General features: G+C 44.6%; 1 protein-coding gene across 1 annotated transcript in view; it reads right to left on the bottom strand.

The window, feature by feature from the left end:
- The window catches only part of ZC3H7B (zinc finger CCCH-type containing 7B), a 147651-nt gene that overhangs the window by 121238 nt on the left and 12213 nt on the right, over nt 1–14200 (bottom strand). Inside the window, exons 2-3 of the mRNA XM_029590240.1 lie at nt 4663–4724; nt 3749–3788 (exon numbers count right to left, since the gene is read on the bottom strand). Coding sequence (XP_029446100.1) covers nt 3749–3788; nt 4663–4715 — 93 coding nt within the window. The 5' untranslated portion in view covers nt 4716–4724. The remainder of the gene's footprint in view (nt 1–3748; nt 3789–4662; nt 4725–14200) is intronic.

The raw sequence follows: 14200 nt of genomic DNA, 5'->3' as shown, positions 1-14200 counted from the left end.
CCAGCTGTATTCCCCCCCCCCCCCCCCCCCAACAGGCTGCCTGCCTGTTCCTGCCCTTCCTGGGTGAGAGAGGCCAGTATTGCCTGCAGAGGCTGCTCCACTTCCTGGTCAAAAACCAGGCATAAGGAGTCTGCTACTGCTGGCACCTTTTGAGTGCCATCTGCCGCAATCCTCCAGCCTCTCATCGTGGCCTTTGCGCCTTCTTTTTCACATTTTTTTTCTTTTAAGGGTGGGCGGGAGTGCCATGGATAAAATGGTGTTCAAAGCTCTCCTCCACCATGGCTCTTTTTCATTCTTTAATTTTTTGTTTGTTTGTTTTACTAGCATGGCATGTGTTGCGGGGGAGCCTTAACACCTGCTTAAATAATGTGTTGCTCAAGCTCTGGCATCCCATGGCTGACTGGCTCGAACCGTAGCCTGCCCCAGGCTTTGTCACTCCCCCAAACTCCTGCCGCCGTGCTACCACTCTGCTACAACTGACAAAAATCAGCCAAGGTGTTCAATCACGTGGCTTCTCTCCCTCTCCCATGGGGCCTCAGAGGGGGGCTAAAAAAGATGTACTAACCCCTCCTAGGCTCCTGTGACGCTGACAGCCATGGCCCCTTTCACCAAATGTCGAAGTTTTCTGTTTGTTGGGGGGGTTTTTTTTTAGGCTTTAATCAAGCCCTGCTATGCCCCAAAGCAGAGAGGAGAGAGAGGAGGCATACACGGGCCGATACAGAAAACCTCGCGGGAGAGCCGGCGAGCACCCGCTCTCCCGTCGCACGCCCAGGTCCTCTCCTAGGTGCGCGATTCAGGAAGCCAAGATACGCAAATGAGGGCCCGCGGTAAAAAGGAGGCGCTAGGGACACTAGCACATCCCTAGCGCCTCCTTTTTGACAGAAGCGGCAGCTGTCAGCGGGTTTGACAGCCGACGCTTAATTTTACCGGCATCGGTTGTTGGACCTGCTGACAGCCACGGGTTCGGAAAATGGACGCCAACAAAATTCAGCATCCGTTTTCCAACCCACAGGCCAATTTTTATTTTATTTTTTTAGATTTTATTTATTTATTTATTTTAATCTTTGGGGCCTCTGACTTAATATCGCTATGATATTAAGTCGGAGGGTGTACAGAAAACAGTTTTTTCTTCTTTTCTGTACACTTTCCCTGTGCCAGTCAAAATTAACTTCTGCCTTTGGGCAGGTGTTAATTTATGAAAGTAAAATGTGCAGCTTGGTTGTACATTTTACTTTCTGTATCGCACGGGAATAACTAATAGGCTCATCAGCATGCATTTGCATGTTGCAGGCGCTATTAGTTTCGGGGGGGGGGGGGGGGGAGGGTTGGCAGCGCGTTTCCACGCAGTATTACACCTTACTGTATAAGGGGTAAAAATAGTGCGTCAAAAATGCGCGGCCAAACGGAGGCTAAAGGTGCGATCGGCCGAACCCAACAGAGAGGCCACAAAAGGAACACAGTGGGGGGGGGGGGGGAATAAGGGGAGCAGCCCACAGCCCTATCACACAGCACAGGTTCCCAATTCTCTGGAGGTGGAGAAGAGGGAACCCCCCTACCAGGGTACTCACCAGTCTCCTAACGGTACTGTGAAGAGGGGATCCTTTTTTTTTTTTTTTTTTTTTTTTTTAAATGTCTCCTTCCCAGGAGCAAGCTTCTACCAGGGGAAGTAGCCCCGGGAGCTAATCATCTCAATCAGGCAGAGGACGAACCAAGACCCTGGGAGCTTGAATACGCGTCCTCATGCATCACACCTGCTGGAGACAGAGACTACTGGGTTTGGACCAGGATCACCTCTCCCAAATAAGCCCAAAGTGAGATCATGAAAGAGGCGTGTCCTCAGTCTCCATCAGCTGTGGAGGGGGAAATCCCATATGTAACGACTGTCTAGCAGGATGATAAGGAAATGCTTTTTCTTTCAAATGACGATGCCATGAAATGGATGTCCTCAACTTTTTTGATGACACCATCTACAGCAAGAACACATCCTCAGATTCATGGTCCAAAGCCCACCGTGTGGGAAACTAGGCACTTTGCAGGCCATGGTCCCTTTTATTGGCGCACAGATTATCCGAAGTTGATGTTGCAACGTGAGCTTTTCAGACCACACAGCGCCAGTCTTCAGACGGCAGATCCAGGAAGGAATCTTCTCTCCCACCCATACTGGTGTGGTAGGGAGAAAACCCACCACCACAGCAGAGACAAACCACCAGAGCTCTGTGGCTCAACAGCAAAAGCAAAAGTTCACCAAGTACCAGCAGTTCAAGTTCCATTCAAACGAGCACTTGAAAGAACCCAAATATGATTAAATACAAAAAGCTCCCACAGACAGGGGTGTCTGTTATCCCCTTTATTGCTCATTTTAGAGGTTTTAGACATAATGGGCCACTTACATGGGAACTGGGGACCCTTTTCTTTGAAATGGGTGACACCTCATATTAAATATTTACGGGTTTATTTACATAAGGATCCAAATGAGCGGTAGCAGGCCAATATCCCTTTCATAACTCGAGAATTACGCCATTGTATTCTCAGTTGGATGAACTTCCCACTGTCCTTAATGGGGAGAATAGCATTGTTTAAAATGTCTCTTCTCCCTAAGATATTATATCCACTGCAAAGTTGCTAATAACGTTATTCAAAAGAGATCTTAAGACTTTATTGCAAATTTGTACGAAATCTGTTTGGAAAGATAGTAGGGCTAGAGTATCTATAGGGAGGTTGATGGTCCCCAGGTTGGAGAGAGGATGGGGGTTTCCTAATATTCGCTATTATAACTTGGCCTGTTCACTGCACGCCCAAGGAGATTGGTTATTTGGCAGTTGTTCTTTTGCAGATGTTACCGAGGAAACCTGCTTTGTTCATCCATATAGTTTTTTTTTTTGTTTTTTGGGTTTTTTTTACTACATGCGGGGTCTAGAGATCTTCCCAGTCATCTAAGTAATAATATTCTTATCCAATATTGGTGCATGGGTGGCGATCTTTGCAGAAATTGCTATTGCTTCCTTGGAAATGTACTCCCTGGTTTTCGATCTGTGGGAATCCATGGTTCCCTGCAGGTGAGACTGATAATATATATATATTTTTTTTTTACAATTGTCACAAGAAAATTGAAGCAGTGGAAGGAAGAGTGACTTGTGTTCTTTAATGACCGACAAAAGAACTGGAATGAGTACATCAGGACCAATGGGAATCCTCTGCAAAATATTTTGGATTGGTTCTGGATACGCAGCCCCAATTTATAGCCAACTCTCTCCTTGGCAGCAGGAGGCTGACTGGGGCCATGCTACTGAGGCCTGGACTAGTGGCAGCAAAGTCCTCTCTCTCTCACGTCCAGGGCAGCACTGGACATGCAGGCACCAGATTTTAGGTGCTCTGTATTTTTCCAGCCCTGCTGCAAAGATTCCGGTAAGAAGCCAAGACCTTGGTCTATCTAATCTCTGTATTTGCTCTATTTTAAAATGTGCCCTGCTATTCTGTTTTGGCTTCAAAATAGTTTGGAGCAGGGAGAATCAACTGTTAAGACTTTAAAAGTTTGTGTTTTTTTTTCTTTTGGATTGTATGTGAAACATAAACCTTCCTCCATATTTTTACTTCCTTCAGTAAATCAGTGCAGTAAAATGGTTCATGCTAATATCTTAGCCAATACGTTTCCATTCACAATTTCATTACCCACCCATGCTTGGAAATCTGAATCATAAAAAAAACAAAACAAAAAAACCCAACAATAACAAAAAAAAACCACCTGTACCTCATAGTCTTCGTGACTCCCAGGAAAGGGTACTGTAGACCTAGCAGAAAGGAAAGGGAAGCTTATTATGAATGCATACTACCTACAATGACAAGGTCATCAACAGGCAAACACTTTGGTTCATGGGATTCAAATCACAGCAAACAAAAAAATTGTATATGGCGTTTGTTTGGGCTTTTTTTTTTTTATTGGATTAGCTTACTATATTTCTTGACTAGCTTTATAGGGAGTTAACATGCCCTTCCTCAGGTCCCAAACGGACAGCTCATTCTACTTGGGATCAAAGGAAGTGCATGTTAACCTCCTAAAGCTAGACAAGGAATGTAGCATGTTAATCCAATAAAAAAAATAGCACTTTATTTATTTATTTATTTTTGCTGTTTGCACGGAAGTGAAGGTTAACATTCAAGTGGACTAATATGGCAACCGTGCTACTTTATCCAAATCATGGCAAGAGAATAAATGGGCCATACTCCTGAGGCACTGAAATGACCCCCTTGGCTGCTGGTGCCATCCTAGATCAGTCCCCTTAGTCAGAAAAAGACATGCGGTCACCTCCAAGGTGGATGATCTAGGAGCATGATCCCGGGCACCTGCACTGCTCTACAGTATCCACGGGGCAGCGGGAGGGGAGGTACAAGGGATGGGGTTGGGAAGGAGTGAAACGGAAGGAAATATTTGTTATAAACCATCCAACTACAGTAGGGCAAACTCCATAGCACAGGAGATAACATCCATGAGCCAAGGCCACGCAGAGTCAGGGGCTGGAAATTTTCTCTTTCAAGGCCCAAGAACTTTTCTGAGCCTTAGTTCCATGCCTGTCTACCCTTAAGACTCTTAAATCCCTGCCAAGAGGAAACATATTCCCTTCACATGCATCGAACACAAAAAGGCAGCCATTGTGCTTAACTTACTGAATAAATTGGAGACCCTTCTCAATTTCCTCTTTTCTTCTCTGCCTTTCCATTTTAAATCGCTGTAACGTAGAACAGAAACAGTTAAATAAATGAAGTCACGCAAGCTGCTTCATGAGTGGACTTGGATGCTGGATGTCAGCACCATGAGGTTATGTCAACAGGCACGTCAAGTCGCCCTTCTCAGCAAACTACACTGTCCTGGAGGGAGGAGAATACCAGGAGCAATATGTTTGGTGATTTTTGGGCCCAGAAGAAACAAAAGGTTTATCCGCTTTGGTCCTCCAGGGCTGCACACAGCAGGCCTGGATTTCAAGTAACCAAGCTTTGCAAAAAGCCTTGTTTTGAGACCCCCATGTATGACCTGGCTGAGAACCCCTTGCACCAAACAAAGCTCAAAACAATAGGTTAAAAAGTCAATAACTGTCCCAAACACAATATTAGCAATTACAGCTGTTAAAACATTTAAATTATAGTGGATTCAACTCTCAGAAAGCAGTCAGTAACTGGGGTTTATTTGGTTTTCTCCCTCAACCATCTCTGCCGCTCTGCTCACTCCTCCTCAAATGGCATTGCCTAGGTGGCTCAAAGGGCCATTGCTGGCCCAGGGACTGGCAGGATGCCTCCTCCAAAGCACATCCTTAGTGCCGCTCATTGGCTGGTTGGGCCTGCCACAGAAATGGCAGGCATCTTCCCTCCCTTCCTGGCTATGAGCACACCACTTCTATGACACAGCCAGGCTCCACTGAACCCACATCTGTGCCGCAGCACCACAGCCTGAGCCATGGGGCTAGCATTAGGCAACGGCTTTTAAAAAAGGCCATTTTACCATTTTTTTTTTTTAAACCTATCACACAGGAGCAACTCAAGGTGAAGAGCTGAGCGATGCGTGGCTGGCCTCACAGAGCAGCCCTATGGACAGAATTAAAACTCAGATGTAAACCATGTTATAGCCATCGAGCTAACAAAGTACCAGGTTTATTCGCCTGCTCATAATATCTTTGTTTCATAAACCTATATGTTTTTAATATTTGTTGTATTTGTAGTTTAGACAATTTGTCTCCAGCTAATTGTAAAGCTCTATATGTTTTCCACAAACAAACTATTTTATATTTATTTTCCAGTTCCTTTATATTGGATTGTACTTCCACTTAAGCTATCTGAAACTGTCTTTTTTTTTTGCGACTTGTGAAAGATATAAATTTCACCTCTAAGTTCTGCTTTCAGTGTTTCCCAATGCAGCCGTGAATCACATTCTATGACAGGGTAACGAGACTAAAAATCCTGAATATTTATTTTATTTAAAGGTGTTTTTATTCCACTTATAGTGATAGATCATGCTAAGCAGATTATAATAAAAGTAAAATCTTAATAAAAGATAAAATGTAATCAAATAAAACATTAAAATATACAATCAAATTAATAAAAGAAACATCCTAGCTACTACAACACTATTACTTAAAAGCTTGTGAAAACAGATACACTTTTAGTTGTTTCCTGAAGATACAAATATCATTAATTGCCCGAAAGGTTACAGGCAGAATTCCATAAGCTTGGCCCTATCTCAGAAAAGATCTCTCTCGTGTTTCATACAATCATGATGCTTTACTGCAGGGATTACTAACAGATTTTTATCAGCTAATCACAGGGCAGGATTTTTAAGGCACTGCGCGCGTAAATCCGGCCGGATTTACGCGTGCAGGGCACTCACGCGCCATCGCGCCTATTTTGCATAGGCCGCCGGCGCGCACACAGCCCCAGGACAAGAGTAAGTCCCGGGGCTTCGTAAAAGGGGCGGGGGAGGGGGCGTGTCCCGGGTCAGGGGGCGGTTTGGGGCGGGACCGGGGGCGTGGCGCCGGCCTGGGGGCGTGGTCGAGGCCTCCGGACCAGCCCCTGGGTTGGGTGATGGCGCGTCAGCAGCCCGCTGGCGCGCGCAGATTTACGCCTGCTGAAAGCAGGCGTAAATCTGCCAACAAAGGTAGGGGGGGGTTTAGATAGGGCCGGAGGGGGGGGGGTGGAAAGAATGTTCCCTCCGAGCCGCTCCGATTTCGGAGCGGCTTTGGAGGGAACAGGCAGCGTGCGCCAGACTCGGCACACGCAAGTTGCACAAATGTGCACCCCCTTGCACGCGCCGACCCCGGATTTTATAAGATACGCGCATATCTTATAAAATCCAGCGTACCTTTGTTCGCGTCTGGTGCGCGAACAAAAGTACGAGCTTGCGCAAATTTATAAAATCTACCCCAGCATGTACGGCTAGGAATATAATATTTCAAAAGATCAGCTAAATAGGAATAACTTTTCAGTTAAATTATCAAAATCCGCCCTCCCCTCTTCAAATATGATAAATTGAGTTTCCATCTGTTATGCATACCCCTATCCTTATTAAAGTCTACTGTTAAGGATATTGGATGATCAGATGCATCCACACTATTCCCAAGTATAAATGGACTAAAATCTATCCTGCTGTATGTATCATGTCTAGGTGAACAACAAGGGGTAGATTTTATAAATTTGCACGAGCGCGAACAAATGTACGCTGGATTTTATAAGATACGCGCGGCTACTATAAAATCTGGGGTCGGCGTGCGCAAGGGGATGCACATTTGTGTTACTTGCGCGTGCCGAGCCCGGCGCGCTACCTGTTCCCTCAGAGGCCGCTCCGAAATCGGAGCGGCCTCGGAGGGAACATTCTTTCCACCCCCCCTCGCACCTTCCCCTCCCTTACCCACCCGGCTCTATCTAACCCCCCCCTACCTTTGTTGGCAGATTTACGCCTGCTTTCAGCAGGCGTAAATCTGTGCGCGCCAGTGGGCTGCTGGCGCGCCATCACCCGACCCGGGGGCTGGTCTAGAGGCCTCGACCATGCCCCCGGGCCGGTGCCACGCCCCCTGTCCCGCCCCGAACCGCCCCCTGACCCCGGACACACCTCCCGGACACGCCCCTCCCACGAAGCCACGGGACTTACGTGCGTCCCGGGGCTGTGCGCGCGCCGGCGGCCTATGCAAAATGCGCGCGCCGGCGGCCTATGCAAAATAGGCGCGCCGGCGCGCAAATGCCCTGCGCGTGTAAATCCGGCCGGATTTACGCGCGCAGGGCCTTTAAAATCCGGCCCCAAGTGTAATCCCGACTAGCGGGATATTTTTCTCTCCAGAAGTCTTTTAAATCATAAAATTGAATAATGTTCTGTAGAGCTAATGGGAGGAGCTATATCAGCTACATAAGACTTATCAAGCCATGAATTAAGGCATATGTTCCAATCTCCCCCCATTTATAACATTAGTTGTGGGAAAAGATTTGAGTTTATCAAATAAGAATGTGAAGAAGTCTTCTGTGTACTGGTTAGGACCATATAGATTAACTAAGACTAAGGATGTATTCACCTTCCAGTATTACATACCTCCCATCTGGGTCTCAGAATTTTTTTTGTAATGTATACTGATAAATAAAAATCTACCGTTGACAAGTACCTCTACTATGAGTAGAATATGAAGATGCAATAACCATTCCAAAACAAACTTTTGCCAATTTATCGTGCTCTTTAGACAACATGAATTTCCTGAAGAAAAGCAATGTAATCTTCCTGCTTAAGAAATTGTAATATTCGGGTTCTTTTAATTGAATTGGATAATCCCCTCATATTGGGGCCGATGCAATAAAAAACGCGGAAAGTGGGCACTGAAAAGTCAGCGCCCACTTTCTTAATGCGCGCATGGCGCCCGCAAGGGGGGGCGCCATACTTATACCCAAATTAGGGGGTTGCGCTAGCAAGAAGGCGCTAGAGTCACTTGCGCGACCTTAGCACCTCCTTGCTAACACGACCCCGCCGCGGCTGCCGGTTACGAAAACCGATGCCGGTAAACTCGGCATCGGTTTTCATAACTGGCCGTCTGCCAGTAATGAAAACGGACACAGAGTTTATTGGCGTCAGTCTTCATAACTCGGTCTGCTGAGGTATTTTTTTAAGTAAAAAAAAAAAAAGAAGTACAGAAAAAGCAGTTTTTTCTGCTTTTCTGTACTTCTACATGCGCTCAGCTATGAACATCTGCTCCAGGCAGGCGTTAATATCTGAGAGCAAAATGTGCGTCTGAGACGCACATTTTTTTTTTTTTATGCGGAGAGAATGCCATTTGCATGTGATGAGCGCTACTGCATTCACTCTGCACTGTATTGCATCGGCCTCAGTAAGAGATAGACAAGGTGTCAGTGACAAATCTGAACATAAGGTTGGCTTTTTGGCTGCTTCTGCACACTGCGCCAATGGTTTCAGTGTGTGGTTCACAGTAATTCTAAGATTCTTCTCTTGATAGCTTTCTAGAGTGTACCTCAATAGTGTGTACTGGTAGTTTGGATTTTTTTCTCCAAAATTCCATTTGCATGCTCAATTTCCCAATTCATCTAGCGTCTCTTGAAGTTTTACACAATCACCTTGTATTTTAAGTCATCTACATAGTTGGCATCAACTATTCCATCTTAGATCATTTATAAACAAATTGAATAGTACCAGACCTAGCACCAAGCCTTGGGGCACTCCGTGATATCCCCTCCTCCAGTTTGAGAACGGACCATTCTGTCCCACTCATGGCCCTTTAACCAGTTACTAATCCATGAATGTAAGTTGCCCCCTAAAGCTTCCAGAGTAATCTTTTATGCAGTATTTTGTCAAATGCCCCTTTAAATTCCAAATATACAGTGTTGACCAGTTCACCAGCATCCAAGTGCCTTGTGTTGCAAACAACAGGTGCATGAGCCCCTTCTTGCCGTGGCGCAACCTTGTGGGCTGGGCCCTAAGTTCTGCGTGGACGTCGGGTGAGCGAGTCTTAGCACAGGCCAGGTTATGACAAGAGTCCAAGAGGCTATGTGAGAAGCAGAAGGCTTGATGGAGGCAATGCTGACTAAAGACAAGGCTGTGGATGAAGCTGAAGACTGAAGCGGGGCAAGGCTGGAGACAAGGACCAAGCTAGAGACCTCCTTGCTGAGGCAACAGAGACATGATGTCAGAAGAGCCCTTTTATGGGGCAGAGGATCGTGACGTTATGCGAGGGTGCCGCTGGTTTTCCCGCCATAGGCGCTTTAAGACTTCGGGCACATGCAAGCCTAGGGGAAAAGTCCAGGGGGTGGTGAGCATAGTGGTGCCCTGCCGCGAGTGCTGCTCGATGGCATCTCGCTGCGGCCTGGCCAGCCGGCCGGTGAGTGCAGCCACTCGCCTCCTGCAAGCAGCAAAATGTAACACCTAGTTACACTTTCAAAGAATTCTAATAGATCTGAGACATGACTTGCCTTTCTGAAATCCATGCTGGCTAGTTCTAATTATACCACTTCCTCCTATATGCTTACCGTAATTTTCTTCTTAATTGTCTCCACCATCTTTCCCGATATTGGATGTCAGGCTTACAGGTCTATAATTTCCTAAAGCCCTTCTTAAAAACTGGAGTAACATTGGCCACCTTCCAGGCCTCTGATACAGCAGCTGCTGTTAGTGACAAACTGCAAATCAGTGGAACTGTGTCTGCAACTTCCAGTTTTACATCTTTTAGAACTCTGGGGTGGATTCCATCTGGCCTGGGGACTTGTTACAGTTTAGCCTATCTATAATTCTTACCCCAACATCCTCCCTGGTGAAGGCCAACGCAAAAATAATCATTCGTCTTATCCGCTATGGCTTTATCCTTCATAACCCCCTTAACCGCTTGGACATCCAGAGGGCCAACGGCCTTCCTTGCTGGTGTCTTACTTTTTATATACTAGAAAAATACTTTTATTATCTCTCTCCTCAACGTACAGCAGTACGCACGTTGGGCACCATTTTATAAGTGATAAGTAGTAGTAGCTTCCATGCCAAGCTTCTTTTCAAAATCCCTTTTGGCCTGCCTTATCAATGTTTTAAATCTACTCTGACATTGTTTGTGCTGCCTTCTATTTTCATCGCTTATGTCCCTTTTCTGTTTTTTTCTTTTTAAAGGAAATTCTTTGGATTCTAACCACCTCATTCACCTCATTTAGCCATGCTGGCAACCGCTTGTTCCTCTTCTGCCCTTTTTTGATGAGGGGGATGCACTTCAATTGGGTTTCCAAAATACTATTTTTTTAATTATCCCATGCTTTATGAATATCAGGAAACAATCTAACTTCCATGAAGGTTTTAACTAGATTTAGAATAATTTTTTTTTTTTTAAAGGACACATGCCCAGTTTTTGTCTGGCTCCAAAAGGAAAGAAATTATGATTGTTCTGGGCAGATATCTCCATTGAAGACTCCAAATGATTTCTAACCAGGTAAGATAGCCTCAAACATCAGATAGTAAACCTTGGCAAAGGGAAGTAAATTTTTCTTAAGAATCTGTGAACACTGCATCACAGAGGTTTTGAAGAGATCTATAACCCAAATTCACTTGACGTTTAGGAAAATTAATAGCACAAAGACTTTTTTTTTTTTTTTTTAACTTGAAAGAAGTTTTGACTTGATTTACAAAACAAAGCATATATACCACAGAAAATATATGGTATAGCCAACAATGCAATTAAACTAATCTAAACTAATCCACATCATTATTCTTTGCATTGACTTACATGTTCCAAGATGAAACATAGAATGTTATGTATTTCTTTATAAAAAGATTTTATTTTTAAACCAGCTTAATAAATAAATCCCATCAATATGCGAGGTATTAAAAGAAAGGACAGAGATCAAGAGAAAAAGAGGAGAAATAATCACTGGATTGGATCTATCTTGGGACCCAGAAGTTTATCTGCTTGGGATACCTCTGACACTGGGCTCTCCTATACAATGTATTCTTGTTAGACCAATGCATTGTTCTACTGTTTCTTCTTTTTTGGAAGAAAAACTGTTCTCCTTCAGTAATTGACTGGCAGATTAAAACGTAAGAGGTTTGTACTATGGAAAAACTCTCTGTGAAAGGAACAAATACACTCAGTAAGTTTCAAGTAAGACAGAAACCCTTCATGCAGAAATGTACTTGTCATTAAACCTCAGAGGATCTTCTTGTATTTTATTTAATAGTCTCCTTATTTCTTATCTTCACTCTTTTTCTCTCATCTTACCAATTCTGTGTTTTATGTTACAGGTGAAGGACTTCAAAGGGGCATGGGATAAACACTGTGGATCCATAAAGTCTAGAGGACGTGAATGAAGAGTGGGTGGCTCGCAGGAATGACTACTGCCTGGAGATAATACCCTTATTATCTCCAGGCTACTGCCTGGAGATAATACCCTTATTCAACAAACATACACACGGTTAATGCGACTCCAACATTGCTCTAAGACTCCAACATTGCTCTAAGCTTCAATGGCAAGAGGAAATGTGGAAAAAAGGATTTGCATTCACTAAAAGGCGGGGAGTAGCTTGCTTGTTACGGCGGTTACTATCCCAAATCAAATAAGCCCGTTACTTTACTTTCAATGCATATCCAGCATAACTCTCTGCTTCAACGGCAGGGGGAATGAAGAAAAGTGGATCTATATACAGACAACAACCAACAAGGACTGAATTACATAGTCTGGGTAAACAAATAAGCATGAGTGTAGCTTGCTTATTGCAGCGGTTACTACCCTTAACTAATTAAGCTAGATATTTCACTTAGATGCAGTTCCAACACTGCTCTCTACATTAATGGTAGGGGTGGAAGGGAAATAGATAAGTAAGAGAAAAAAAAAAAGTGCGAAGCTTGCTGGGCAGACTGGATGAGCCATTTTGTCTTCTTCTGCCGTCATTTCTATGTTTCTATGATGACTTTCCAAAGTTGGTATGTTTGGACAGCCACATCACAAATGAGCCACAGTTCCCTCATTCTGACATGCTCTACATTTGTTTGAAGTTTCAGGGGGAAAACATTGCATGCACCCCAGCTAAAATCATAAAGTCAGATACAAAAACACAAAGATTTTTTTTTACTCTCAAGGAATTTTGCACAACTTCCAGCCTCCTCATTATCTTTGGCCACCAGAGTTTTAAACATTTGCCACATACTTCCAAATGACCCAGACTAGGCAATATCACAGAGAGGATGCTTGCTGCCATAAACCATTAGTGTGGCCTCGAAGAAGACTTATGTTCTTATGGATCTCTACCAGTCCAGCTTCAGTTTCTCTCCATCTATCATCCTGTCTCTTAGCTGCGCTATCCTGGATGCATGAACGCTCTTTTAATGAACCAATCCAAAACGGAAGTCCTTTTTTGCTCAGCAACTAACTGCTCGTGTCTCCTCTTGGTTTTCTTTCAATTAATTCTTTACTTCTCTCAATCTCAGACTCTGCAAAAAAAAAAAAAGGCCTCTGTCTCTCACTGGACTCTGCTGTCTCTCTTATTGCTCATATTTCAAAAGCATGTTCTATTCCAGCATTCTCAAGCTGGTCCTGGTGTACCTCCTAGCCAGCCTGGCTTTCAGGATATCCACAAGGAATATGCATGAGACAGATCTGAATGTCTTGCATGCCACGTCTCTTTTCTTTAGTTTGCTTCCCAGGCCACTTTCAAAGGCCTCATCTTTACTTTCAAATGCATCCCTAGCCTAGCTCCTGACTACCTCTCTGCTGGAAAGTGCCTCTTCTCCATTCCTTCTGAATCACACTCATGCCATACTATCCCACACACTAAGCGGGCCTTGTCTCGCCTTTTTATGCCTTCTTTCTCCCACCAGCCTGACGTTCGAGTGGCCATCGCTGCCTCTGGCATTCTTCCAAACAAAGTTGAAACTCAACTCTTCGAACTAGCGATTTTATATTACCAGCTAATCCTTTGATTAACCTAGAAACTTGCCTGCGTTACAGCGCTCCGGTTCCAGCTGGACACGCCCCACTCTCTACGTCATCAAGGGGAGATGCTGTTTAAATCGCAGTGGCACCGGAGGGGCAAGTTTTGCTTGCCTGTGTCCTCCGCAACAGCTTCAGTTACCAGGACATTTTACAGCGATTTTATATTACCAGCTAATCCTTTGATTAACCTAGAAACTTGCCTGCATTACAGCGCTCCGGTTCCGGCTGGACACGCCCCACTCTCTACGTCATCAAGGGGAGACGCTGTTTAAATCGCAGTGGCGCCGCGGCGTCGCGCAACGAAGGAGCGAGACAAAGGGGCACGCCCCTTTGCGAGCCCCTTCGCGAAGCCTGAGCAAAGCCTGAGTCATCTGAATCCTGTTTTGTATTATACCTCTAAACATAGAAACATAGAAACATAGAAATGACGGCAGAAGAAGACCAAATGGCCCATCTAGTCTGCCCAGCAAGCTTCACACATATTTTCTCTCATACTTATCTGTTTCTCTTAGCTCTTGGTTCTATTTCCCTTCCATCCCCACCTTTAACAATATGAAGATCCCTACGATGATGGGACAGGGTCGGTACAATCCGTTACTATATCGGCATTATCCATCCTACAGTTCTAATGCTGTTAGCAGACATTGTTTGCATACTATCACACTTCTGCCTGCTATTATTTCTGTATTGTTTACGGCTTTATCTGTTATATATTGTAATGCCCAATCAATTAGACAAAAAACACCTATCTTTGCTGATATTCTAA

This window comes from Rhinatrema bivittatum, chromosome 2 (genome assembly GCF_901001135.1).
Source record: "Rhinatrema bivittatum chromosome 2, aRhiBiv1.1, whole genome shotgun sequence".
Lineage (NCBI taxonomy): Eukaryota > Metazoa > Chordata > Amphibia > Gymnophiona > Rhinatrematidae > Rhinatrema > Rhinatrema bivittatum.
This window is presented reverse-complemented; position numbering and strand designations above follow the sequence as displayed.